Below are 26,210 nucleotides of genomic sequence, written 5' to 3'. Positions count from 1 at the left end.
TCTGTTCCTCTAACATACGGAATAAATTAAATTTATAAAATGGATAATTCGATAACGTAGTTCCAAATTTTAAATTGGCCTAACGACCATGGAATATCAGCCATTATACTATGCCCAGAAATAGCGCCCATTAAATAGTCTTCTTGTAGCCAATTGATGTAACAAACGTTTTAAGGTTTTTTTTTCTGTAAACCGTCTTGTATCACAATTGTAAAGCGGTAAATTGTATAGTCGTAAAACGCTTATATTACTATTATCATTGTTATCATTATTATTATTATTATTATTATTATTATTATTATTATTATTATTATTTCTAGTAGTAGTAGTAGTAGTAGTAGTAGTAGTAGTAGTAGTAGTAGTAGTAGTAGTAGTAGTAGTAGTAGTAGTAGTAGTAGTAGTAGTAGTAGTAGTAGTAGTAAACGTCGTCGTAGTGGGTAGTGGGTATAATAAACAGTGCAGGATATAACTCCGAGTGTCGTAATGTTTTATCGACAATAAACAGGTCTTCATAAAAGGTCAAGTAGAGAAGGAGGAGGACGAAATTGCATTGACAGCACTGTATGTGGACGAGGATCGGGGTAAATATTGCCAACACAGGCCCCAGATGGCAAAAGAAGGTAAAATGTGTATTCCATTTTTTAAGTAAATACTAACAGTCGATTGGGAGAGGCAGTAAAAGCGATTTTTGACACGGCCTCACAGTCATGAATGAAACACCGGTCCAATAGTCAAACTTAAGTTACTATAACCGCCTCAATAGCCCATGCTGTTAAAGGTACAGAAAAAAAGAAAGAATTGGAACATTGTTGAACAAGATAGAATTGCACAGTTCTTTTTTTATGTTGGAATATCTCGTTTGCATCCGCTGTACTCTCCTTACGCTCTGTAATTACAGTCGACTCCCGATAATTCGAACCTTCAAGGGAAATTGAAAAAGGTTCGGGTTATCGGGAGTTCGAGTTATCGAGGGTAAAATTATATAGAAAATGACCTGAAAGGAAAGGAGAATTCGTTCGAGTTAGCGCGAGGTTCGAGTTAGCGAGGGTTCGAGTTATCGGGAGTCGACTGTATATGGCAAAAAAACTTCACGAGGTAAACTAACTCATGTGCAATTACCCTTATCAAAAGTATTTGTTCATTTATTTAGTGGATTATTGGGGAGGGGGGTGGTTGCGGTCTGTGGCCACTCGCACGATCAGCCCCCTCATTTATTTAAGTCTTATTACAAGCTTGTATTTCATGTGTGATATCGTCAATAGAAGGGGTAATTAAGAATAAGCTAAGGAAAAAAGAAAACTTCCCCTCCATTTTATATTACGATTTCTTTTCTAGCCTGCAGTGAAAAGTTATCCAACATGTCAGGATATTTCTTCTCGCCCTCCTTCCCTGGGTTTTACCTAGACGACAGTTTTTGCACGTGGCAAATCACAGTACCAGACCGCAACATCATTCGCCTCACATTCCTAGAATTCCGCCTGAGGGACCACCCGACCTGCGAAAACTGCTTTCTGGAAATTTTCGATGGTGGCGACGAGACTGCGCCCGCGATGAGCAAGGTCTGTGGCTATATCTACCCTCCGGTTTTTGTGTCTTCCTCAAGCTACTTGACAGTTGTCCTTCGTTGTCATGGTAAACCACCCATAGCAAGATTTAAAGCCTTTTATCAATCTGTTATAGGTACGTATTTTTTCTTCTCTACAACATTTCTAATCCAGCTATTTTTCGTGAAGATTTAATATTACTTTACCGCAAGTACATAATGCAAAGACGACGGTCATGGCATGTTCTGAAACGATTTGACGATTTGAAACGATTTTGGTGTTTTCGAAAACACCATTCAGTGAAATCAGTTCGTGAACGGCTCATCATCTTAGCGTTTCGTATAGCAATTCCAGACTGGTCAGGGACCGAACCAGAATGTTCCTTTCTGATCTAGAACAATTTTGACTATGATAAAGTAAAGTGATGACTTTTCAGCCTTTCAGGGATATTATAATTTGAATGCTTCGTGCATTGAGCCAAACAATCAAGGTATTATTTTTTCAGGTTGTATTCCATACTTGCTTTGCTGTTTTTTGTCTAGAATTAAGGAGTTAATTTTCCTTGTGAATGTGAAATACTTGAAATATTTATGTGTGCTAAAAGCTATAGTTAAGTTTTTATGATAAAGTTTAATGTCGTTCAGGTATTAAGTGATTTGGAATTGTGAATGAGCCAGAGCGACTTCAGTTAAACGAGGTACACACCTTAGAATAGAAGGAAAAATCGTGTCGACACAAGTTACATAGCAAGAAAAATGGCATCATCAGAACTGTAAAAAGCTCAACCCAAGGTATCTATCCTTTTTTCTTTCTTTTAGCTCATGATGATCGAGAAGCGTCATGTTCACTTCAGCAAGGTGGGAAATTCAATCCTTTTAAAAGTAAAACCCCGCCAACTCGAATTTTGTTAACTCGAACTAAATGCTAACTCGAAATAATTTTACTTTCTCTTGGCTCAAATTTATCCCAATAACTCGAATTCGTCCCTAATACTTTTTATAAAACGAACTCTGCAAGTAGTTAAGTGTATAGCGTGTACGCTCAATTGTATTGTTAATATTAACATTAACTTAATTTTAACACAGAACTCTATTTGAACCAGTTGTACTACACTGAAAATTTACTTTAGAAATAAATCTAATTAACTAATTAGTGCGCCTTTCTTAATTGACTACAGTGATTACTTCAGTTTTGTTTTCGGATTTTCGATGGTGTTAATTTACATATGGTTGACTAATCAACATAATGTACACTTGTACCTAGGATGTCCATTAAGCTGCAATTGTGAAGAGTTTGGTGAAGGTAAAGACAAAAGGATTCTGATCACAGGAGAAGACTTGCTGACAGTTCCTAGAAACCTTCCTTTTAACACTGGAGCAGTGTGAGTTATCATCAGTCAACCTTTTTTGTATTACCTTTAAATTTGAGCCGAATTCGCGCAAATGCTGGCTTCTGCTCGAATTGCTCGTAATTTTTTTTTTTTCGAAAGTTGCCCGTTTGCTCGTAGTCGCATATTAATTTACACGCTCGAATTCTCGTGAGAGGTTGCTAAGGTACTTCATAGCAGAAATTAACGACCATTCGGTACCCGTCATTCACCACACCTAAGCTCAAGAACCAATTTCTGAAGTTGTGCCTAAGAAGAGTATGATTGCTAGGGCGTAGCCAGCATTTCTTTTGAAGGAGAGTTTCAACTTGCTTACTCGAGAGATGGTAATTAAAACTTCACGAGTTAATTTTTTATGGCATTTACACCACATAGTGTGTTTTGATTTGAAACTAGATCAAATGCTGAAGTCTCCTTATTTGGTTACCGTTAATTCAGCCAAGGTATCAGAAAGAAGAAGGCATCGCGAATGTGTCTGCGTAAAAATGTCGATGATTTCGGTTGATTGGTTGGTTGGTTGGTTGGTTGGTTGGTTGATGGATGGATGGATGGATGGATGGATGGATGGATGGATGGATGGATGGATGGATGGATGGATGGATGGATGGATGGATCGATCGATCGATCGATCGATCGATCGGTCGGTTGGCGATGGGTCGATGGATTGGTGGATTGATTGATGGATGGATGGATGGATGGATGGATGGATGGATGGATGGATGGATGGATGGATGGATCGGTCGGTCGTTCGGTCGGTCGGTCGGTCGGTCGGTTAGTCTCCCTCGCAGCTGTTCTTAGTGTCGTCACACAACGCTCCTCCCCACAAACGGATGCTGTAAACTGAACCACATCCCTTCCCCTTTGTGTTTGCGGTCTAACGAACAAACCATTCACGTATCACAAATTCACAATGGAGATACGTGTCAGCTCTAAGAACGTAATACTTGTCTTTCAATCACGAAGCGACTGAGCTGAAAACAACTACAAGAGGCCAAAGCTCTCGAAAGCGAGAGACAGACAACATTGATCAACTTTGTAAAGACGTGGATCTGTTAGACTCTCATATACGTGATAAACAAACATCCTGCAATCTCATTGGCGATAAGCATGAAATCACGGATCCCATGTCTTCATACATTGCATTTATTTAGCGCTGTGTGATATCTTGCAGTTGATCCGAGCCGGTAAACCTAGACACATGCCACAGACTCTAGGATACCCAAAGGCATATGAAAAACTTCTCCTAACGGCTCAGATGATCATTAAGAAAACCTCCATTCAGTATATTTGAGTTTTTCCCTTCATGATCAAGATAAAACATCATTAAGCAGAGCTAAGGTACCGTTGAAGGCTTTACTACAAATCTATTTGCGAACTGCAGGAGTCGCGTTGGCCCGTCAACACTTTTTAACACGTCATTTTGTTTGCTTTATCAGTATAAACTAGGCTGTGATTGGACGAGACACCGAACTGACAATTTGGCGCGAGGAGCTTCCAGGAAATGGAAGCTTGAACCTGATTGGTGAATTATCGGGTAAAGGAATGTGGTTCGGTTTACAGCAGCCATTTGTGGGGAGGAGCGTTGCGTGAAGACACTAAGAACGGCTGCGAGGGAGACTATCGGTCGGTCGGTCGATTGATTGATTGATTAATTAATTGATTAATTTGCTAGTTGGTGGATTGAATGATAGGATGGTTGTGACGATTAATTAATAGGCCATTTCCTAGTTGCTTTGAACCTCGTTATGAAAGCGAGGCTAAGTGCAAAGTTTTTATTATGAAATTAAGTTTTCATTAATATGCCAACAAAACTAATTTTCATATGAAAAGTTTTGCACTTAGCCTCGCTTTCATAATGAGGTTCTAAGCAACTCGGAAATGGCCTACTGACTAACACCTATCTTGGTAATATCGGATTAACAATAACAATTTTATTTCACAATAGGGATATTATGTTCTTGTATATTATAATTGACTTTCTTATTGCAGGTTTTTTAAAAGGAACCAAATATCTCAATTACGTGAGAAGGATTTTTCAAACCTTGCAAAACTGGAATATATGTAAGTATTTTTAAAATGCATCTGCGTTTGTCACAGAGTACTCAATTGATTAACTAAACGTTTGGTATTTTTCTTGTTCTTGTTTTCAGCGACCTGAGTTTCAACATTCTTCTTCACCTTGATAGAGACTCCTTCCAAAATGTCTCGTCTGTTAAAACACTGTAAGTATCGAAAACGCTAGTTCGTCTCCTTGATTTAAAATTAGACTGTCAAATATTTTCTGAGAGTTATTGGCGATTGCGATCCCCAATAACGCACGGTTTCCGAGTAGTAAGCGACGAAGTGCTTCGTGGGAACCTCGTCACCTTTGACTCGCGTATTCTCTGCTCGGTAACCGAAGTCGTAATCCTTAGAATCCACTGTGTTATTGTTGTAATATATTACGGGTTGGAGTTTGTTTTTTTCGTAATGGATGCAAGGAAACTCACCAATTGCGAATCGTTGCTATAATACTTACCATAGAGGAGGCGCTTTATCAGGGTCTTGTTGTTACAATCCAAGATGGAGGCAATTCCGCCAAAGATCATTAATGCCCCTTCGCAGAGGTGATCCTGGGAACGAGTTTGGGGTGTCTAAGATCAGTCCTCCTTTTTCTCTCTTACTATTAATTAATATTGTCATTGCTGCAGGAGACTAAACTACAACTTTCTTCGCTCCTTCCCGGCCTCTGGTCTCGCTGGACTTTCTAATCTACGTGTTCTGTACGTATCCGTGCAAGTGAGCTGTAATATTTGTGCTTGTGTTCACTGCGTGAAGTAACAAATTTAAGGTGATATAATGAGTCTGGATACATCATGTGTACGGAGAGATATAGAAACATATGAGGACTTCGGCATATAAGGACTGTGTAACGACCAGTATATATTTGACTTCTCATACTTATGTATATACAGAATCCTGGTACAAGTGTATAAGATCCGTAATTTTCTTGGGATACGCTGACTGGTCATTATACGGAACTTATTATTCATGCCAATGGCATGGTACCGTTTAACTGCTTACTTTCACACTTGGTTACAAATAACTTTGCGCAACAGAGGATATCCTCTCTTGCTTTGAGCCAACTTTCAAGTAACAGTTTAACTTGTTGGAAATATTAAGACATGAATTTAGTGTGGTTTTAACGGGGTTTGTTAGATCGATAAGAAAATGACTGCATAATTTTCATTCGGTGCAAAATGGGTATGATATCGTTTTGGATTCTTCAGGGAACTCTTGAAACCAGAGGCGTGCAGACAGGTTTGACTAATGTAAAGGTCGGCTAAAAAAGCTCGTTTAAAAATGCTGTCTAGTATAGGCTAACTAGAAAAATTTCAATTTGTTTCTAGTGATTTTGGAAGGAATCTTCTTCACAAAATAGGGAAGAAAATGTTTGATGGCCTATCACGCCTAGAAGTTTTGTAAGTGATGGATTATATATAATCTAAAAGTGTGTATTTTTACGTTACTTACGTGATTTATAAACTTACTGATATAATCAATTCTATTATCGTAACTCCTGTGGTTTTGTTTGATGTTTAGAAGTCTGCGTTCAAACCAAATAAAAGAGATAGGAAATGGTGCATTTGACAACAAACACAATTTAACCTATTTGTAAGTACTGATACATTCATGTTTAACGTAGGGTAAGGGGAGCAGATACTCTAAATATTTTCTTTTCCTTTTCGTTTTAATTTATTTTTCTGGGGGTAACTGAGCTCTTTTTTGAGTTATGACAACTTAAAGTTAAAATCAGGGCCGTTACTATGGTAACCTATTATGTTGAGAAAATGACTATTACTTGTTTACGAATGGTCAGTCATTTGTTTGATACTATCATTATTGTATCAAATAATAAAGAGCAGTAGTTTTGATCCATGTACCTTAAAGTCTGATGTCAGTTTTTAATTTGTTTTTCTTATTTCTATATTTTTATGGCCTTTAGGTACCTTCAGGAAAACAAGATAACAATGTTACCAAATGGCCTGTTTGCGGATCTTTCGAAACTGAAATTACTGTAAGTATTTGAGGGTACACTCTAGGAAAAACAAGAAAAAAATTTTTTAATAATGCAGATATCTTATAAATGACAGAAATGTACGCTTCGTAAAGAAAATTCGCTGACGTATCGCCGACTTACGTAATGTTATTTTTTGATCACGTGATATATGTCAAGTAATCAACTTACGCGTTAAGGGAAAAGAACATATCAAATTTTACAATCTGCGAAAATTTCATTCTGTTATAGGAAGTCAAGCCTAAAATATTGTAGATCATTCATATTTGGCCAGCACCCTTCAAACCCAGACCTTCAACTGCTTCAGTATTAAAGATCATTGGCATGATACTTGAAATTTAACACTAATCCCGGTAACGCAATCCCCGCTAAATCAAACCTCTTTTGTGTGTGTGTTTCCCTTGGGACTGTATTTCGTTATCTTGATAGGGATCTAAGCCACAATGAACTGAAAACTCTTACAAAAGACACTTTCTCTGGACTAAAGTCATTAGAATATCTGTGAGTATTTAATATGGTACTTAGCAAAAATTAATATTCGCGTACTACGAAACCGTGAACACCAAGAATTATTTCTGGAATGGTTTTTGTTCTGAGACCGATCAGAGGCAAAATCGAACCACAAGAAAAAACACAAACCACAAAAATAATCACCCCTCCAGCTTGCGATTTTTACCTTTGGCATTTGATTGGTTGGATCTTTAACCCTAACCCTAAACCCTAATCCTAACCCTCACCCTAAGGGACTGTGCAATAATTATCAGGAGGGGGGGGGGGGGGGGCTGAAAAACCAGAGTTATCTAGCAAAAACTTAGACAGTACCCCCCCTCCAAAACTAAAAAATTAGTTCTAAGCCCCCCTCTGTTATGTTAAAAATAACGTCGCACCCCCCCCCCCCCCCCCCCACCAACACACACACACACGCACTCACTCCTCGCCGCCACCATTACCATATAGATGCCTTTAAGTGCATACCTTTTATATTGTCATGCTACAGTAAGCGTACGCTTACTTGTTGGATGTCGTCGTCTGGAACAAATAATACCTCATATGAGTGTTGAACAAAGCCATCCGTTTCGGAGTCATCTGAATCCAACTCAGAGTTGTTTTCGGAAGTGCTTGTGTGAGAATCAGAGTCGCATTCGGAATCACTGGATAGGAGTTCTGTGTCACTGTCATTGGCACTAATTCTTTCGTTGTTTCGTGTTCCAGTTTGCGAGAAATCAAGAGCACGTGCTACCAGCACGGCTTTGCTTCCAGATACAGGAAGATTGTTCTGCTTAAGATAGATCTTAATTTGTCTTGCTGTGAGGGATTTGACTTCACCTTCTTCTTTCCAGTTAATGTCTGGAAGGGTATTGCGCTCAGCTTCCCTTTTTTTAGCTTTCAATGCAATAAACTCACGGTGTTGAACAAAACGTTTGAGAGTGATTTCATCAACCATCAACTTCTCACACACCTCCTGTAGTTCGTTGGCGTTGGAAGAGGTTAGCATACCAGAATCGACTAACTTCTTGACTTGCACACTTGGAAGTTGTCGATCGATTTCTTCACTCAGACTGGTCACATTGGATGGAATATACCCGCGTGGTAAGGCTGCTGTGTCCCTAAGATCAGGAACAGGGAACCAATTTGCAGGGACACCAGCTGTCCACCCTTCCTTTTCACACGAATTACATGTGGGCTCACAAGCAAACTTCAGGTATTCTAAGAAGTATTGCCCTTGTCGCACATGACTGTCCTTAAGCTTCTGAAGCTTCAAGGACATAGCATTTCCGCACATCTTTTTACGTTTATCAGCAGATGCCTTTCTCCACTGAACAAGATATTTGGCAAGAAACTGTATGATCTGCTTCTCCCTAGGGTAACTGGGAACAGAAATAAGAAAATCGTGTTTCCCAGGCCCTGGCTCGTCGTGGATTCGATCTGACACCTCTCTAGTTAGATCCCATGTATTTTCTACTTTCCATGATGCACAATGCTCTTCAATCTCTTTTAAAGTCATGTTATCCATTTGTTCAGCTGTAAGACCGTGAAATGGATCTATTGGTGGTTCAACTGGCTTACCAGTTGCCAGAGCTTCACCAATGGCGGCATTAGTCCTCTCAGCCTCGTTCTGTGCTGAGTCATGTGGTGCTCTGTGTAAACGGATACAATGGTCGGACTCAAGAACCTTACAAACTATTACAAAAAGCTCTTGAACTTCAACGTTGTGGACTCCTGCTCCTGGTCCTTTGTCTGTTAGCTCTAAAACGGAACTGGGCGATCTGGGTAACTCTTTACCACATCACAAAGGCGGTCACATAAAGCCACAAGTTCATTTATGTCCTTCGGCACTCTGCAAATTGTCAATTTGTCTAAGAGTTCCTCTACGACACAGATTAAATCACTCAATTCGATTCCGTAAGGAACTGGAGTAGTTCCGGACGCTTCCTTGAAATCAGAAAAAGCAGTAAGCAGACCCTCTTCTAGGTGTGTTTTTCTTTCGTCTTCATAAGATCTGAGTGATTCCAAGTCAACTTCATCATCTAGTGAAGTACAAAAGGAGTAAAGTGAACACTGATGCAAGACGCGAAGTAAAAATGTAGCAATGTAGCTAGGGAGGGAAGAAGGCATGCAAAACACAGCAGGATACTCTTGAACTAGGCGGATTTGCTCTGAGGCCCAAACACCTCCTGAAGACCCAAGCATGTCTTTATCCTTTGGTCTGACAGTCACAAAAGATTGGTCATATGTGCGGACTAGAGAAGGATGGTCATTCACATTGTCCACCTGCCATTTCATGGCTCTAAATGCACTAGGAGTTAACTGATTTTCAACTCCAACAAAATCATGTCCTCTGTATTGCTGCGGATTTTGAGTCGACATGAAGATTCCTTTCCCTTTCGATCCCTGCCACCCAACATCTGTACCAGCTTTCAGTGTAGCTTTATCATCCATACTGATGTCCATTGTAATTGATTTGTTTGGGGAGGTATCCCCGTATGCAGCCATACGCACAATTTTGACGTGGGCTCGTTGGTGGTGAGTGTCGATGTGAGTATCTTCTAACGTTTTCTCTGGCTTTTTGCAGGTGAAAAAATATCGACCATTCAAAGCCTGGCGATGCCGCCGCCCTTCTCTAGTGTTTCTTTTCCTTGGTTTCTGCCACAAGGCAACAGTTCTGGAGCTCTTTATTGTCTTCTTTCCTTGTTATTCCAAATAGTGCTTTGCAATTTCAAGAAGATCACACTCCTTAATTCTGCTTCTGTCACAGTACATAACGGCGTCACGCCGTCGCCTTTCAGCGTCACATTCACTTTCGAGAGTACGAACCACCATGTCCATAGTTTCTTCATCCAGTATTTCTTGTCGTCCTGCACCAGCTCTTCTGGCTTTAAGTCTATTTTCTTCAATTAGATTCTGGGCAACTCTCGAAACCATTGCTTTAAAGGCGGGAGATTCTTCTGAGGATTGTGACTGAATTTTCCGGTCATAACGCTCTTCAATTGCAGAGAGCTTGTCCTCAATCTTTTTGCGATTGGTTTCAGACAACAAAGCATTTGCCATTGTTTTTTCTAATTCAACTCTCTCCTTACTTTGGTGCTGAAGGTTTTCATTCAATCTAAGCAATATAATGTCTTTGGCAGCCATTTTAGCATTTTTACACTCGTCAATGACATATTTAGCCCTTTCGAGTGAGGCATTTGCCACAGTAGGTTTTATTCCTGAGTCATACAACTGCTTACCTACACCAAGTAAAGTGAAAAAAGGTTTTCAAGGTACAGCTTTTTATCTTGCAACAGTAAAGGCATTACAGCATTGAAATGTCAGATTTACATGACTATAGTTTAATTGGCAAAATAAATACTAAATTCACCGGATATCTTCGCTTCTTTTATAGTTAATAAACTAAAATTTGATATGAAATACCTGACATAACAGTTGATAATAGTCCTCTCATCACTGTTCTGCTCCATTCCGATTCTAGTGTCCCCAAGAGGCCCTGAACAAATTCATGTGAAAGAGAAGGCCCTTCATTTGGCTTTGCTCTTACCACATCAGTAATCTCCTAATGCAGAAAAATCGTAGCCTCAATATTAAAGCAAACTACAGAAAGTTTATATAGGTATGAAAGTATAAAACTCTCTAGATGTATGTCGATTTCTTGACCTCATTGCTGGTTTTGCACTAGGTGCAGCAAGTGAGCCTGCAGTGAGTAAAACTATGAGCTGTAGTTTAAATTTAGGAGTTGAGAAACCAAAGTGAAAATACAGAAGTCTCACAATGTTATTTGTTCCGTTGTTTATATTTTTTTTTTACTGAATGCAAATATTGTATTGTTAACCATCGCCAAAGCAGCTGACTGAAAGCTTGGACTCCCTGTGGTCGCCCAACAAAAGCAGAGTATAAAATAAAACTGGTATATAAACTTACATTCAACAATCCAGAAAGCTCCACTTGATCACTTTGCAATATGACAAACACACGTTCTTGGCATTTAAAAATATAAACACACAGCCCATGTTCTGGGTGCAGAAGGTCTTCTCTGAATTGGTTCTTCTGTTGTTCTAAAGTGAGATATTCACGGTTGCTCGTGTAAACAAAATCCGCATAAATGTCGAATGCTAATTCAAAAGGAAGATAACCCTTCCATCGACCGTTTGCAGTAAACTCTGTTTCATATTGTGAAGGCACTGAAAGACTTTCCAAAACAGCAACAAGGCCTTGTAATTTCCGGAGCTTCAATTGACCTTTTGTGGTGTTTATCAATCCAATGAGTTTATTTCGGTTCTGTTCGATTGTCGACGATTGCAAAGATTTGAACAAAACTTCACTTAATCTTGCCTTTTCTACGATACCGTGCTTTTCACTGTCAAGCGGCACCTTTCGCCAATCCTCACTAGCCAAGATATTCTCCTTTTCTGTTTGATCTGCCAAGATATTCTCCTTTTCTGTTTGGTCCGCCATTAACTTTCCGCCATATTGGAATACTACTAGTATCCAGTCCCTTTCTTTCAAGATAGTAACGCCTAGAATTTTTCAAACGAATTGACACGGTCGAACGAGCTGTTAAAAGGCGTGCAGTTTTAAAAGTTTACAGCGGTTTACAGCTACTGTAGAATGGGTAAGGATAGTCGTGGCCAATCAAGGAAGAATTGCCTTGTAAAAGACTGTGATTGTGAAGAATATGAAAGGCCAGAAGAGGATGAAGGCTCGAATAAATGCTCGTATTGTGGCTGTCCGCCAGCAAAGCACAGGCCAGTGGAGACCATTGAAGCAGCGCAGGATACTTCTCAGCAGACGAGCTCAAATGCATTAGGAGACGGCATTATACGACCGTACCCATCTGGACCTAAGTGGAAAGATAGGAAATTTGGCTTCGTCTCTGATGCTAAAAGAAGAATTTCTCTTTTCGGAAATAAGCTTTTGCCAGATTTTTATGAAAGCTTCAAAGTAAGGGCTGGATCTAATGTTGAGTTGATGAAAAGAATGTTCATCGCTGAAAGGGACAGACAGTATAACATTACAGTGGACATTGAGCAGCTGGAAAATAGGTTTCAGTATCTATTGTCTGACAATCCAGCCTGTGCCGGTAGATTTATCTGTGATGACTACAAGGCAAACCCACATGATGACAGTAATATCACTAGATGTAAAAATGAGACAAATAAAATCAAGCTTAAGCTTCAAGCCATCAAAGATAAGATATCAAAACACGACGACAGCCTCTTCTCTGAAAACGCTGGTAAACTCAAGCCTGGAGTGAGCTGCCATCACAGCTTCAATAATGACAAACGTTATTACGTAACATTTAGTATAGAGAAGGATATGATCGCTTGATTGAAGATTTAAACAAAGCATTTGCTAAGTACCGGGGTGCTTACCACATTGGCTCAAAATCCAAAACTTCTGAAGCCAGAAAAAGAAAGGAGCAGAGAAAAAAATCAAAGAACAGGAGATTGAACGCTTCAAATAACAGACGAAAAAGGGCTTGCATTATATTTAGATCCTTGGGAGGAGAGCCTGTTGAACTTTGTTATGAGCCAGAGATGTATGGAATTCAGCAAATCGATTCAGTCGATGAAGAAACATTACTTTTATTCACATCAAAAACCGACAAAGCTTGTCTACGAGATCTGTTTGATTCCCATTGTTTTACGGGGGATGCTAAAAAACAAGTGCATGATTTTTGCTTTACATAGGGTCAGCTTAATTAAATAGAAGAAGGGTTAAAATTAATCAGTTATCTTTTCATTTTGATGGAATATTTGCACTAATCGTTTAACAGCTGTTCGTATTGATATTTGTTACAGTCTATCATGAGGCCTGTATTGAGAATCTTTAATTGCGTTTAAGTTTATTTACATTTCGAATAAAACTTAAGGCCCCCCCTTTGTCCCCCCCTATCTTGGCAGCAATTTTAGGTAATGCCCCCCTCTGGTTTTTCAGCCCCCCCCCCCCCCTCCTGATAATTATTGCACAGTCCCTAACCTAATTCAATCTTATCTTTCTGAACACGATAAACCGCATTCCAAAAATATTTCTAGTGTTGATTGTTTCTTAGTTTGACAGTAATACTCGCATTAATTTTACCCGATTGAAATACAAAAATATATTGCTGTAATTACAAAACAGGGTTTTCCGCATTCAATCGCTTTCAAAAAGATTTGAAAACTCAAAAAACGTTGCCAAACTGGAAGGATATTTTCTTTTTGCTATTTCGGTGATACATGAAATGCCTGCAAAATAAACCGCCAAGTAGTAAAAAATATTGTGAACAATCAAACACCGAAATGTTAGACAAAAAAAAACATGATTATATCTTTAATTACATCCATTTTGAAATCACTGGTGATCCTTGGAATCTGATTGGTCCAAAATGATGCAATTTATTCCCAAATTGCACCATTTTTTGCTCTAAATTGCATCCTTTCTTTAGCCTATCAAAATGGAAATGAAGTGACACAAATAGAATATTTATATTGACAATGATACTTTGTGATTTCAAAATGGATGTAATTAAGGACGGTGCCTACTATTGTTACTGCGCATACGTTCTGCGCATCGCGAGATACTCGGGTTTCCTATTGGTGGTGCCTACTAATACAGGAATATTTTTGCGCGGTTTTAAAACTATACGGATAACGCAGAACTTACCAAATGCTTTTGGTATCTGAAAAGAAAATTGGGGGTAACCATGCATTTTTCAGAGATAATTAAGCTTCAATTTAGGAAAAAATCCCATACATTGCTTTATATTTTGGCGTTTTTTAGAGATATTATTGCTTAATTATCTCTGAAAAATGCGTGGTTACCCCCAATTTTCTTTTTGGATTCCAATAGGCCTTGCTAAGATCTGCTTTTCTCGCATAGTCATAAACCGCGCAAAAATACTTCGGTATTAGCAGGCACCGTCCTTAAGTGGTAATTGAACTTCGTGTTGTGCAATTTTGGTCTGAAATCATACTTGTGATTTCAAATCAAACTCGCGCTGCGTGCTCGTTTGATTTTGAAATCACGCGTATGATTTCAGACCAAATTGCACTCCACTCAGTTCAATTACCAATATAAACAAACAAACAATTAAACGACGACATAGCAATTACATTTTGTACCCTCCATCTGGTGTTTAGACGCAACAAAGGTATTCTCTTTGGGTTGGCATGACTTAAAAACTTTCAAAGCTACAACACGATGCACCTTGTATTCGTTCGTCATTTCCATTATCTTTCTTTAGTTTTCTTCAGACGTGTCCCGGCTTGAAACGGTACGGTTCAATCGAAGCCATTTCCGCGTGTTTAAGGTTGTCGGTTTCGCAATGTTCTCTTCGGGACAGAATGAGGCCACGAAAAGGCGGCAAGTCTACTAAGTGGGACGGCGCTCAACATGAACTTCAAGCTAAATTCAGAGACAAAAATTATATCTTTCGGGTGTAACTGTTTTTTGTTTGATCAAAAAAGTATATGATTTCTGGAGTTACTTTCTCCTTTGAGATTTATTTTTAAAAAAAACTGTAAGGCGTGAAATTTTGAGGGGAGTTTTGCGACAACTTATACTACTTATACTGATTTGCGATTTGGAGATACCCAAAAGTAAGCTGTAAAAGTAAAGTAGCTTTTATTTGATTTTGACATCGGCAGTCCTGTTTTGTAAACCATCGACATGTAGGTCAATATATCCAAACGCGCTTTTGGTTGAATTAGTGATACTAGTAATTCAGCTAGCTAAAGAATACGTTTTCCAAAAAAAATTAAATATTGCGGAAAGTTTTTTTCTTTTTTTACGTTTTGTTAAAACAACCGCTAAAAATTAGAACCTGTCAAATGTTTTATGTAACATTGTATGAATTGCCTCGTTTCTGTAGTATTAATAGTAAAATGCCTTGATGCTTTTTCGTCACAGATTCCTGGATAGTAACAAATTGTCAAAAGTACCGTCAGAGACATTCAGTGAACTGACTAATCTTAAATTTCTGTGAGTAATTTTTGGAACATTCATTAGTTATCAGACTAATTAAGTCTCGTTATCAACTGAACATTTCTCTTATTTCCCACACAGAAAACTCGATCGCTTCATCCTATGCTGTTACGCCGAGAAATCGATCGAAGGCGTTGACTGCGATTCCCCAGTAGATGAATTCTCCAGCTGCGACGACCTCATGAAGAACAACACGCTTCAAATCTGCATCTGGATTCTCGGTATTCTCGCCTTCCTTGGTAACCTCCTCGTTATAATATGGCGCTTGATCGACAAGGAAGAGAACAGGGTTCATTCCTTCTTACTGACAAATCTAGCAATTGCTGATCTCTTGATGGGCGTGTATCTATTAACTATTGCCGTTATGGACTTGAAATGGCAAGGGGAATATTTCAAGCGTGACATCAAATGGAGATCTGGTCTGGGCTGTAAAATCACAGGCGCTCTTTCCATGCTCTCCAGCGAGGTCTCTGTGCTCATCCTAACCATGATTACATTTGACAGACTCATATGCATCGTGTTTCCTTTTCGATTCAAGTGCCTCACTTACAGAGCCGCCGTGTTTGGTTGCATAGGTGTTTGGATATTTGGTACGGTGATATCGCTGGTTCCCATCTCCGGTGTCCACTACTTTTACGATGAGAGCAGGGATGTTGGTTTCTACAGCCGCTCCGCCGTCTGCCTTCCATTGCATCTGTCCGCAGAGAGAGAAGCTGGCTGGGAATATTCAGTTGCCTTCTTCGTCGGATTAAACTCCATTTCTTTCATTTTCATCCTGGTCGCGTACATATCCATGTTCTGGAAAGTGAAGCGTGTTTCCCGCGCAGTACGATCCACGAATCTAAACAAAGAATCCGCCTTGGCAAAGCGTTTCGCCTTCATCGTGATGACCGACTTCTGTTGCTGGATGCCCATCATTATTATCAGTATTTTATCCCTGACTGAGAATTTCTACGATCCAAACAAGATTGCTTATGTGTGGATAGCAGTGTTTGTCCTTCCACTCAACTCGTCCCTGAATCCTATCCTATATACGTTTTCCACGGAAAGGACGAAAAGGAGCTTCAACCGGAAACGGGAAAACGCCACAGAATTCGTACTCAAGTCGCTCCAAAGTCGCATGCTAGGTAAAAAGAAATTTCTCAACTTCTATGGATGCTCTAGCAACGTGTGGAAAGATAAAAATGAGCTATAAATAAGTATAAGCATTTTCTCGATGAAACAAGAAGTTGATTGTTTCTGGGCATTGCCAATGATTAATACCATAAAGGACGATGCCTCCTTTTGCTACTGCGCATACATTGTGCGCATTTCGAGATGGTTCAAGAAACACAGGTTTCTTAAAGTACGGTGCCTCTTAATAGCAAGGTTTATGACTAAGCGGGAGAAGCAAGTCTTAGCAAGGGCTACTGGAATCTAAAAAGAAGACTGGTGAGAGAACCACTTATTTTTCAATGATAATTATCGGCTTCGATTTGGGGAAAAATGTTTAAAGATATAAAGATAAGATGGTTATCTCTGAAATGTGGATGGGCATCTCCAATGTGGTTTTTGGATTCAAATAAACCTGTTTTTTTTTTCCGAGTAGTCACAATCTGGGTAAAATACCAAGATATTTAATTAAAAAAATGCTTCACTTAGAATGTCAGTGACTCAAAAGTAGGATTTCACAATTTTTTTTTCTTTTTTATTCAGCAAATAGGAAAATGCTTTTGTCCATAAGTGTATCTTTGATCTCAATATAAATTTTTAACCGATTTATTTTTAGGTCGAAAACAATCGGTTGATTGTATGAAATCGTGTCATGAACTCGCTGTGGTAAACGACGGTATCACTGTCCCCAGTCCTCTCCCAGAAGCGTCGGCAGCGGAAGCAAGGAAACAAGGCTGTAAACAGGTCCAGAAATGCGTCAAACTGAGGTTGATTGAAGAATTGGATATCCTGCAAGATGACACTGCAGGTAAACGCTCAACAGTAAGTGTTCGCCTGAATCAAGACTTTCCTGGAGCTTACTCCAAATGGAACATTTATTATAACAATAAAACGACGCAGAAATTATGACACTTTCTGTTCAATTAAACATTGAGCAAAAACAAGAGGCGAGAGGGAGACCAAAGACCTCTTGGAGAAGGTCTGTTGAGAGAGAGAGAAACAATGCAGGGTGGAAGAGTTGAAATGTAGCCAAGGCGGCGGTACGCAACAGAGAGTATTGGTCAGAGAATGTGTCGGCCTTATGTGTCTACTGGCGCGCGGAGAATTGATGATGATGAAAAGCAATCATCAAGGTTGCTTGCGCTTCTACAGTACTGAGAATCACGCTAACTTGAATTCAGGAATCACGAACTCCTCACTAACTCGAACAAAACCCGATTTCCGCTGGATTTGACCCCATTTTTGCAGTCATTTGCTATCAGCTATCTCGAGCTAGGTTAAGCCCGCTAACTGGAACTCTTTTTTATAAATGTCAGTCGGGAGACCTAAAAATGTCAGAACATCGCTGACTGACTTGTCGATGTCTTTAATCTTTAATAACATGATTGCAATGTATGTAAATTGATCTCAGCCTTTGGTTTGTCCTAAATACGTTGTCAAATTTTTGGCCAAAATTCCCAAACTGAACGTTCTTATATGAAAAGGCTCTTATAAAACAAACTTATTGCAGCTCTGGTTCAAATGGCGAAAATGTGGCACGAATTTCATTATTTCAAAGTGCGAGAACCGTAAACTTCAAGAAAAAAAAACCTTAGAGCATAAACTGAAACTAACTGAAACTTTAAAGCGTAGATTTCTATCTAATAATAATAATAATAATAATAATCGAATATTTATCCAGGATAACCCTTCAGTATAGAATACTGTTATCAACGGGTCACCCTCCATTCTTGTCGCGTGAGTTCGAGGCTTTAAAATCCGGAAACGTTAAATTGATATAGCTATAGATTATCAGATCAGAGGGCTGCCTTGCGCGCTCGCTTCAGGCTGCCGAGCCCACTTCAGCAGGAACAACTTAGCGTCAGAATAACATGAACTACATTTGAAAGGGCATGAAGGTTTGTATAAAAACAGGGGAAACTCTAACATCGCTTCCACTCAATTAGGCCAGGTGGCCAAATATCATTACCATCATCATCACTATCATCATTTTATGAAAAAGTTCTTTTTCATATTGTACAGGCAAAGACTACCCGCATGTAAGACTGTTGCAAAATGGGCTATACGACTCGAGCGCCAGAATGATCGTCAGATAACGTCAATTAATTATACCCAAATATAGTCGAGTATTGGACTGCGTAAATACTCTACAGTCTACACGATGATATGTACGATCTGTGTTCCTTTTTTTTTTTTTTTTTTTTGCAGGGTTATGCTCTGGCCTTGTGTGAGAAGGAAATTTCCCCTAGTATGGTGTTAATAAAACACTTTACAAAAGAATCCAAGGAGGACTGGAGTCGAGAGGTGGCCATACTGCAGAACTTTGCTTGTAAGGAAGAGCCGAGTGCAAACCTGCTCAAATATCGCTGGCACTCCGAAGGCAAGCAAAAAGCTCACTTACCTGTTTTCTACGAGTGATCATCTTCCCTTTCATATCCAACCTTCATTTTCCTTCTTATGCATGAACAAGTTTAAATGGTCGTCGTTTAAACTTACGCCTACACTCCCCGGCTGAGGTGATGGGGGGCGATCTTATTTGCGGGGTAGTTTTCCACCCAATTCACACAGTAGAATAATCCCTTCGAGTTTATCTGTTAAAAAATTGCATATTTTATCATTTTATGTGCTGTTCGGAAATGCTTTAGTTGCGTTTTATTGCTACGAGAATCATTGTATTCGTTCTCTAGAATGTACGCGGGTCATTACTTAACTTACATTTGAAATATGCATTCTCGCAACTGAACTTAGACTTTCTCAAAGTCGCTCGCTCGCTTCTTTTTGAATGGACCTGGCGCGAGCGACTTTTATCACTTGCAGCGCGCCAAATTTACAGGGGGAATTTTCCTCCAGTAGCATTATCCAATCAGAATCAGCGATATGAAAGCACGCGTCAATCAAGCCAGATCATAACCAGATCACGCGCGAAGCTGTTCAAACATACAACTCTACCTCTTCGATAGCGATTTTTATTTCGGTCTACGACCAAGAATTTCTAAATTCCTCGCACTGATTATACGTTCATTTAACGACGCAATTTGTGTATGGGTTGCAAAAAGCAAAGTACAGAGATGTTCGCGAACATCAGTGCAAAGTGATCGAAAGTTACTGTTGCGGAAAGGACGTGTATTTATCGGCGCCTATAGGATGATCGGGAAAAAGCTTGACCTTCGAAGTCACCCCATTCTTTTTCGATTTTCTACGTCATGGCGAAAGACAAGAGGTTTTGTCCGTTTGCTTGGTTCCGGTTAAACGGACATCAACATCAGGCGGCGATCGATCGATATCTTGTGGCTTACACTGAGCGAGTTATATGCTGTATTTTCAATGGCCATAGCTTACACCTCAAGTTGTTAATGTTCAGTAGCTAGTGTTGACCGTAATTTTTATTTTTTTATACGGCCTGACTCTGTGGTGACCTCTGTACCTTGAGCAGTCGTCATGCGGCTGCTACATTTACAAATAGAAATACAAACAATGCTGGCGAAAAGATAGAGCCGATGCATTTTATGTTGTTTTCCAGGTATTTTCCGTCAAGACAGCACTCAGCATGTCATGCTGTGTAGTGCTTTCATTTTAAAATTTATTATTGTAGCAGCAGCATTATTGTTACTATTACTCGCACATTCGAAGTAAAGTACTTTATAATAATGCCGCGTGTACTATTTGAAATCTTCGCGAAGCGAATCGACATAATTTCTGCAGTCATCAAAATGTAAACAAAATCTTCGCTTGAACAGTGTGTAGTACGATACAGTCGTTTCGCAAGGCTGATAAAAAAAATGACGAGGTCGTTTCACTGTTCAAATGCGTTGTCAACGTTTGAAAATGTGTTGCAAATGCGTTGGAACAATTTTTAAAAGATTTTAAACATATTCCGATTTCGTTTGGAAACATTCCCAACGTTTTCAAACCAATTGAGAAAGTTCTTCAATGCAATTGTCACCGTTTCCAAAGATGTGTTGAAATGACAAGAATGCGTTGAGTTGACAGTTTGACAACTTCGCACCCTGAAAAGTTCGCGCCAAAATGACGTCACTTGATTCGATTTCCAGCAAGGGAAACAAGTCGAGCTCTCGCTCGCTCGCGCTTAGCGCTCGCTCGCTCGAGCTCTGACGATCGCGCTTAGGGCTCTCTAAGCTCCGCTTGTAAGCAAGTCAATGCACCTGTTGCCAACACGTGGGGCTTGGGGGTAAAAAGATAGACCGTTATACCGCGTTTACGTAAGCTATTTCTGTAGCAGCGTGAGTCTCGTTCTGTGACAGATAGGTCGAACTAAAACGTATTGAGACAATCATGTTATTCATTTCATTCATCAGTTTACTTCACTCTTCTTGTTCCTCAGCTCGCGACCAAAGTATCGATCATGGAAAAAAGAAGATTCGCCGTTTATACCCAAACAGTCTGTGAGTACATTTCAACCTGGTTTGTTTACTTATGTTTACCTCGCGCTCGTTTTCAAGCAGTTTGTGTTTGACGTTAAAAATAAATTAGGCATTTACTTTGGTCGTTACGTGCTAGCTGAGCTTGGTAACTCCGAAGCTTCTGGTTCCCGGGTGATCTAACTCGTCATGCCTCCCATGATTTTGAACTCAGTCATAGAGAAAAAAAAATCCAAGAATGTTATCCAAGCATGTTATACAACACCCTTTCTTGACCCCGCTTTTACGTTACATTTTTAATTTGTACTGTTTCAGATTGTTTTATTTAGCTCATATTAATCAGTTTTAATATCATTGTTGCTAGACAGTCGTTCTATTGTCAAACTGACAGACAACTCGCTCACTGTTTTTCTTTCTTTTTCGAAGGCTTATTTGCTATGAATTTGTGTCAAGCTCCACCTTACAGAATTTCCTTTGCGACAAAGGAATTGTTCTCAACTTCGATACAGTCTGCGCCATAGCCAATGATGTCATCAGCGCTATTGAGCGACTTGAGAATCTTGGGATACTTCATAACAACATCACAACAAACAACATTCTGATTGGTCAATGCGAAAGGGTAAGTTGACTAGGTTGACTGGTTTGGTCTTTAATTTTATTCACAGCATTCTTTGCCTGATTCTGCTACTAAGTCTATTCCTTACTTGACGTCACAAACTGATTTGCATTGTATTAAGTCTTTGTGAAAATGCATGCAAAGCAGTTTGTGACGTCATGTAAGGAATAGACCCATGCCCCTTACTAGCTCGGTCATGGGACAGATGACGGCTAGATTTCATAACTTTTACAGCCTATAAAAAGTCAAGATTTGGTTGAAAAAAGGCGCAAAAAGGCTCAATGCGTTTCGAACAGGTGCAAAGATTTATTTAAGCGAAAAAAAAATTGGGGGTTAGGTGCACTTTAAGGCTCTAAAGTTGATAAGAAAGAGGGAAAAGCATTTAGATTCATGCACATGCGCTGAAACGTGAACCCCTCCCTTTAAGGCCGAACAGTTATTTCGTGAAACCGAGTCATTAATAAATTCGTACTCAATGAGGCCCATGGCCATGTGTACTGCCAAGTTAGCTTTGAGTTGACTGAGACGAAATTATGGATTTTGAGAAATGTTACTAACCTTCCTGGGCCCGACTGGCTACTTCTAAAATATGAGCTGATAACCTGTATGAAAGTAGCTTCAGGTGACCAGTCAGAATGCGCTCTTGGTCGACTTCATGGCCAAATACTTCATGCTCCAAAAAATAATAATCTGTCATTGTTTACTTAAACTTAGGCTTCACCACTACGGATTCCTTTTTTAATGTTATTCTTTCTTTAATATCTTAGCTTCCGCCCATTACAGCAGTCGTGGGTGGATTTTCTCTAGCATCTAAGGTGGATGGGCCCGGGGCCTTCACAAACTGGGAAGTTACCGAACAAGGTAGCCATGGCAACGATATTAAGCAATTTGGACACATACTAGCCACCTTAATGGAACACTGCCATGGTTCTAGTGAGTACACGCAGGTAAATACATTTAATCAATATTGTTAAAATGAACGTCCTTCTTCACAAGCCTGTTTGTTGAGACCGATTTTTCAAAAGGTATAACTTTTGCTAACAACTACGGCATGCAATTTGCTCATCCTACGCACAATTCCTATTCTTAATGGCTAAACTGTTTCAAGGACGTGGATTTTAAGGGGATATCAAACCACACTACACTTGCATTTATGCATGTATGGGTAGATATAAAAACCTCACCAAAAGTGGCAAGATATAACCACGAAAGGCGGAACGTGATAGCAGAATTAATCAAAACCTGGATTTGTCTGTGGGGAAGGGAGGGGGGGGGGGGGGGTGGTGGGGGTACTCATTGATTTTTAGGTGGGGATGTGCTTTTGGGACTCTGAAACCCTTACCCTATACCAGGCAAGGTTCAGACACATTTTTCCACCCAATTCTAGACTACGCACCAAAAATTCCTACCCTATACTAGACTTGAGTACTAATTTTTATTACCGTGGCCTATTTGAGAGTAAGAATCTCTCAGTGGTCCCTTATTCTAGGCTCAAAACATTTGATTTCTACACCCTATCCCAGACAAGACTGCTTGATAAACTTGTGTCACACAGTGTCACATCACTATATAGCATGTATACGGCAGCTCACCCCCCCCCCCCCTGTTTGTCTTAACTGCCGCATTAATAAGCTAAGGTGAGCAGTACAAACCCGAGCTGTATCCAAGAAGCATGATGCGATATATAAATCCATGAAACTTAAGGCACCACAGACCTGGTTCATAAATGGAGGGTCTAACTGTTATTCTTTTGTATGCATTTAAATTAGCCTTCCCGGCCTCGCTAGCATGTGTAAGAACAAAAGAATTTTCGCTCAAAAGCAAGGGGTCAAGAAGGCTTATTTGCATGTACATACAAGAATGCTAATTTTGCCTGCCATTATGAAAGACTTAGAGGTCTATAATAGTAAATGATTTTCAATTGCCATTTTCTCAATTGATTTCTTCCAGATGTATGAAATTATAAAGCTGTGTACCCAGGAGACATTAGAGGAACGACCAAAAGCGTCTTACATCCGAGAACTATTGGAAGAAGCTCGGTCTACAGAAGGAGTATTGGATACATGCCTTTAAACAGGAGGCTCCTGCTTTAAATAACTGAAAACACTTTAAAAAGTTTCGTTTACCAGGAACATATTACTGTGATTAAGGGTATTATTTCTCAGTAAAATGGTTAGATTTAGTGATTTGGTAATTTAAAAAATTTGGAAAACAGCTTAGTTACTAATGAGCAAAATAAATAAATAAAAAACAGACTTCCACGGTCGGCAAAAAGTTAAGTTACACATGTTAAAAACTGAAGGGGGACGGCGGGGAATTGAGAACACGGCCTCTTACTTATCGTATGCAAATTATACGACAAAAATGGATTAAACTGAGTTTGCTTAGTTATCTCGCAACAAAACAGCACTGAACAACAAAACGGTTCTTAATTAAACGAGAGTGCTTCCGCAAGAGCATTGCGACGATAAAGAGCTTGAAATTGGACCGAGGTTTACGCTAATCATACCAAGAAGGCAATTTTAGAACACTGAAAGTCAATGAAACATGGTTTAACAATGCTTTTTCCGACCTATTTTCAGTTTTTTTCTTTTCGCTGTAATAAAAAGCACGAAATAGACGAAATTTAGCATACAGATATAAATTTAAACGGTACGAAAAATTGTCAAAAGAATAGTCTTATGTTGTAGCAAGTTCTTTCTGATTATACGAAAAATCGAAATCCCTTAGCCTTAACATTATTTGTAGGTAAAAAGAACGGGTCTTAATTTATAGCCCGAAGGAATTCGAGTGACTGTGCTTTGATTTCGTTTTAACTGCGCTCTTTGACTGGTAAAATAACTGCGAGAGTGAGAATGGTTCACTGGTCTACGTAAAAGTAGAATCCAACTATGATGCACGAATTCCTTCTGGGTGACTAGACACCCTCTTCGAGTAGTAAGAAAAATTGTTCAGTATACTTAAAAACACCGTGTGAAAAATCTTTCTGAGCGATTAGACACCCTCTACTCGAGTAAGTACAAGGAAGATCTTAGTCAATCTCGTTCTTATTTATAATTAGAAAGTTACTGAGGTTTATCGCGAACATTTAAATTGAGCAGCTAAGAGGTGACTCCAGAAGGTATCATTAGGTTTGTAGTAACAAATTAGCGAAAAATTAGGTACTAAATGTTTTACATTGCAGCTTTGTAATTATTGCTTAGTTTTAGGTCAATGGTATTTGAAAAGAAGCTTTTGTTTAATTGTAATTGCCACGGTTAAATAAAGATTACATTACATTACAACCATACATACTCGTTTTCGCGTTTTTTGCGCAAATCGAAATTGATCGTTTGTCCCGGATCCGGACGATCGACCGCAATCCTCACCTATGCTGCAGAACCGTACCCGGAAACAAACAAACAATTTTGAGCTATCATTTCAAACCATGATAAATAACACCTTTGATGTCATTTTGTGTTGTGTATCTACGGTTCGTTCATAAAAAAAATGTCACTTTGATTCGTCACATCGATCTACAAATAAAGTTAATAATCGAATCAGCTAATCTGCGCGACTCTTAGGTTTCGTGTGTTCGTCAAAATTTGTAAGATTTTACATTGGCAAGCACCCATGTTCAAAAACTGCCGTTAGTGTTGTTTAACACGTTTGGTTAAAGCCTTTTCACAAGTCGTTACTGAGAAAAAATCTTTAGTTCGAGTTTTTGAGTTTTCTATTTTGTACACAAAATGCTTCTAGAACGCCAAGAGCACGTTTCCAAATGACTTTAGTAAAGGAAGAAAAAATCCATAATTATTTTCGGTGATTCTTCCAGGCTACAAGGAATTGAAAGAAGATGTAATGCATCCGTAGGTCGAGGACACCTATATACGTTGTTAAAAAACCAATAAAATTGTAACACCTCTCAAGTTGAACTCACAAGTTGACCCCTCACTCCTGGTAGGATGAGCCTTCACAGTCTATTTTTTTTTTTTTTTTCCATTTTTCGAACGTTACATGATAGTAAACAATCAGAACAATGCGGGCGCAAGGTTAAAGTGCTGCAAGCGCTTGCGTCACGTAAGCAACGTAACAAATTTGATTGGCTGAATTTTGCGCGCGCGTTTTTGTCGCAAAGGGAGATTTGAGTCGGTGAAAATCACCTGCTACTGATATGTTTATGCTAAAAGATATAGGTTGGCAGCAACATTCAGATTTTCATACACCACAAAAAGGAGAAAAACGGACTTAAAAGGTAAGTATGTATGTTTGCAAACGCTAATTTAGGAAAGCAACATATCTCAACGACATTTTGTCAGAACACGGACACAACAGCATGTTATTTTATTTTATCTATTTTTTTTTGACGAGTTTGCAAACCTGGGTCTGTTTTCGTCAAACTTTTAAAAGTTAAAAACTTGAGCTGACAAAAAACTCAGTTAAACATGTTACGACAGTGAACGCAGTAAACACGTTAGCTATGTTTGCCAACAACACCGACGCAAATTCAAACCGCTTTACGTGTTCGTATCGCCCAAGCTAGGAACTATTCTGTTTGGCTGACTTAGTGCGCACGCGTTCTTCCTCCTTTGTTTCGTTACAAAGGAGAGTTTCCTGTCGCAAAATAAAAACCACT

The 26,210-nt window shown here is 39.2% G+C and overlaps 2 protein-coding genes across 5 annotated transcripts in view; one reads left to right on the top strand and one right to left on the bottom strand.

Moving 5' to 3' along the window:
• The window catches only part of LOC146456225 (uncharacterized), a 45,103-nt gene extending 20,219 nt beyond the window's left edge, over positions 1 to 24,884 (top strand). Inside the window, exons 3-21 of one of the 4 annotated variants that reach the window (XM_085093324.1) lie at positions 506 to 620; positions 1,336 to 1,680; positions 2,363 to 2,401; positions 2,808 to 2,925; positions 4,921 to 4,992; positions 5,082 to 5,153; positions 5,622 to 5,693; positions 6,321 to 6,392; positions 6,514 to 6,585; positions 6,917 to 6,988; positions 7,418 to 7,489; positions 15,374 to 15,445; positions 15,530 to 16,575; positions 17,217 to 17,422; positions 18,809 to 18,980; positions 20,943 to 21,003; positions 21,406 to 21,598; positions 22,363 to 22,542; positions 23,546 to 24,884. In XM_085093324.1, coding sequence (XP_084949450.1) covers positions 506 to 620; positions 1,336 to 1,680; positions 2,363 to 2,401; positions 2,808 to 2,925; positions 4,921 to 4,992; positions 5,082 to 5,153; positions 5,622 to 5,693; positions 6,321 to 6,392; positions 6,514 to 6,585; positions 6,917 to 6,988; positions 7,418 to 7,489; positions 15,374 to 15,445; positions 15,530 to 16,575; positions 17,217 to 17,422; positions 18,809 to 18,980; positions 20,943 to 21,003; positions 21,406 to 21,598; positions 22,363 to 22,542; positions 23,546 to 23,668 — 3,174 coding nt within the window. In that variant the 3' untranslated portion in view covers positions 23,669 to 24,884. The remainder of the gene's footprint in view (positions 1 to 505; positions 621 to 1,335; positions 1,681 to 2,362; positions 2,402 to 2,807; positions 2,926 to 4,920; positions 4,993 to 5,081; positions 5,154 to 5,621; positions 5,694 to 6,320; positions 6,393 to 6,513; positions 6,586 to 6,916; positions 6,989 to 7,417; positions 7,490 to 15,373; positions 15,446 to 15,529; positions 16,576 to 17,216; positions 17,423 to 18,808; positions 18,981 to 20,942; positions 21,004 to 21,405; positions 21,599 to 22,362; positions 22,543 to 23,545) is intronic. The other 3 variants (XM_085093326.1, XM_085093325.1, XM_085093327.1) reach the window with 3 other exon arrangements.
• LOC146456226 (uncharacterized) lies at positions 10,162 to 11,947 on the bottom strand. Its single transcript, XM_085093330.1, has 3 exons — positions 11,405 to 11,947; positions 10,901 to 11,039; positions 10,162 to 10,716 (listed from the first exon to the last, which is right to left on the bottom strand). The coding sequence occupies exons 1-3, from the start codon at positions 11,936 to 11,938 to the stop codon at positions 10,181 to 10,183; spliced, it is 1,209 nt and encodes a 402-aa protein (XP_084949456.1). The 5' UTR covers positions 11,939 to 11,947; the 3' UTR covers positions 10,162 to 10,180.
• Positions 24,885 to 26,210: the final 1,326 nt, after the last annotated feature.

This window comes from Pavona decussata, unplaced genomic scaffold (assembly GCF_977016875.1).
Source record: "Pavona decussata unplaced genomic scaffold, jaPavDecu1.1 SCAFFOLD_260, whole genome shotgun sequence".
Classification (NCBI taxonomy): domain Eukaryota; kingdom Metazoa; phylum Cnidaria; class Anthozoa; order Scleractinia; family Agariciidae; genus Pavona; species Pavona decussata.
This window is presented reverse-complemented; position numbering and strand designations above follow the sequence as displayed.

What these genes read in the sequence shown, in the direction of transcription:
- LOC146456226 (XM_085093330.1), bottom strand. Translation starts at nt 11,938, where the DNA reads ATGGCGGACCAAACAGAAAAGGAGAATATCTTGGCAGATCAAACAGAA. An exon ending in AGCTTTCTGGATTGTTGAAT is followed by an intron (nt 11,040 to 11,404) that starts GTAAGTTTATAT and finishes TTTCTGCATTAG; the next exon opens with GAGATTACTGATGTGGTAAG. An exon ending in ATTATCAACTGTTATGTCAG is followed by an intron (nt 10,717 to 10,900) that starts GTATTTCATATC and finishes TACTTGGTGTAG; the next exon opens with GTAAGCAGTTGTATGACTCA.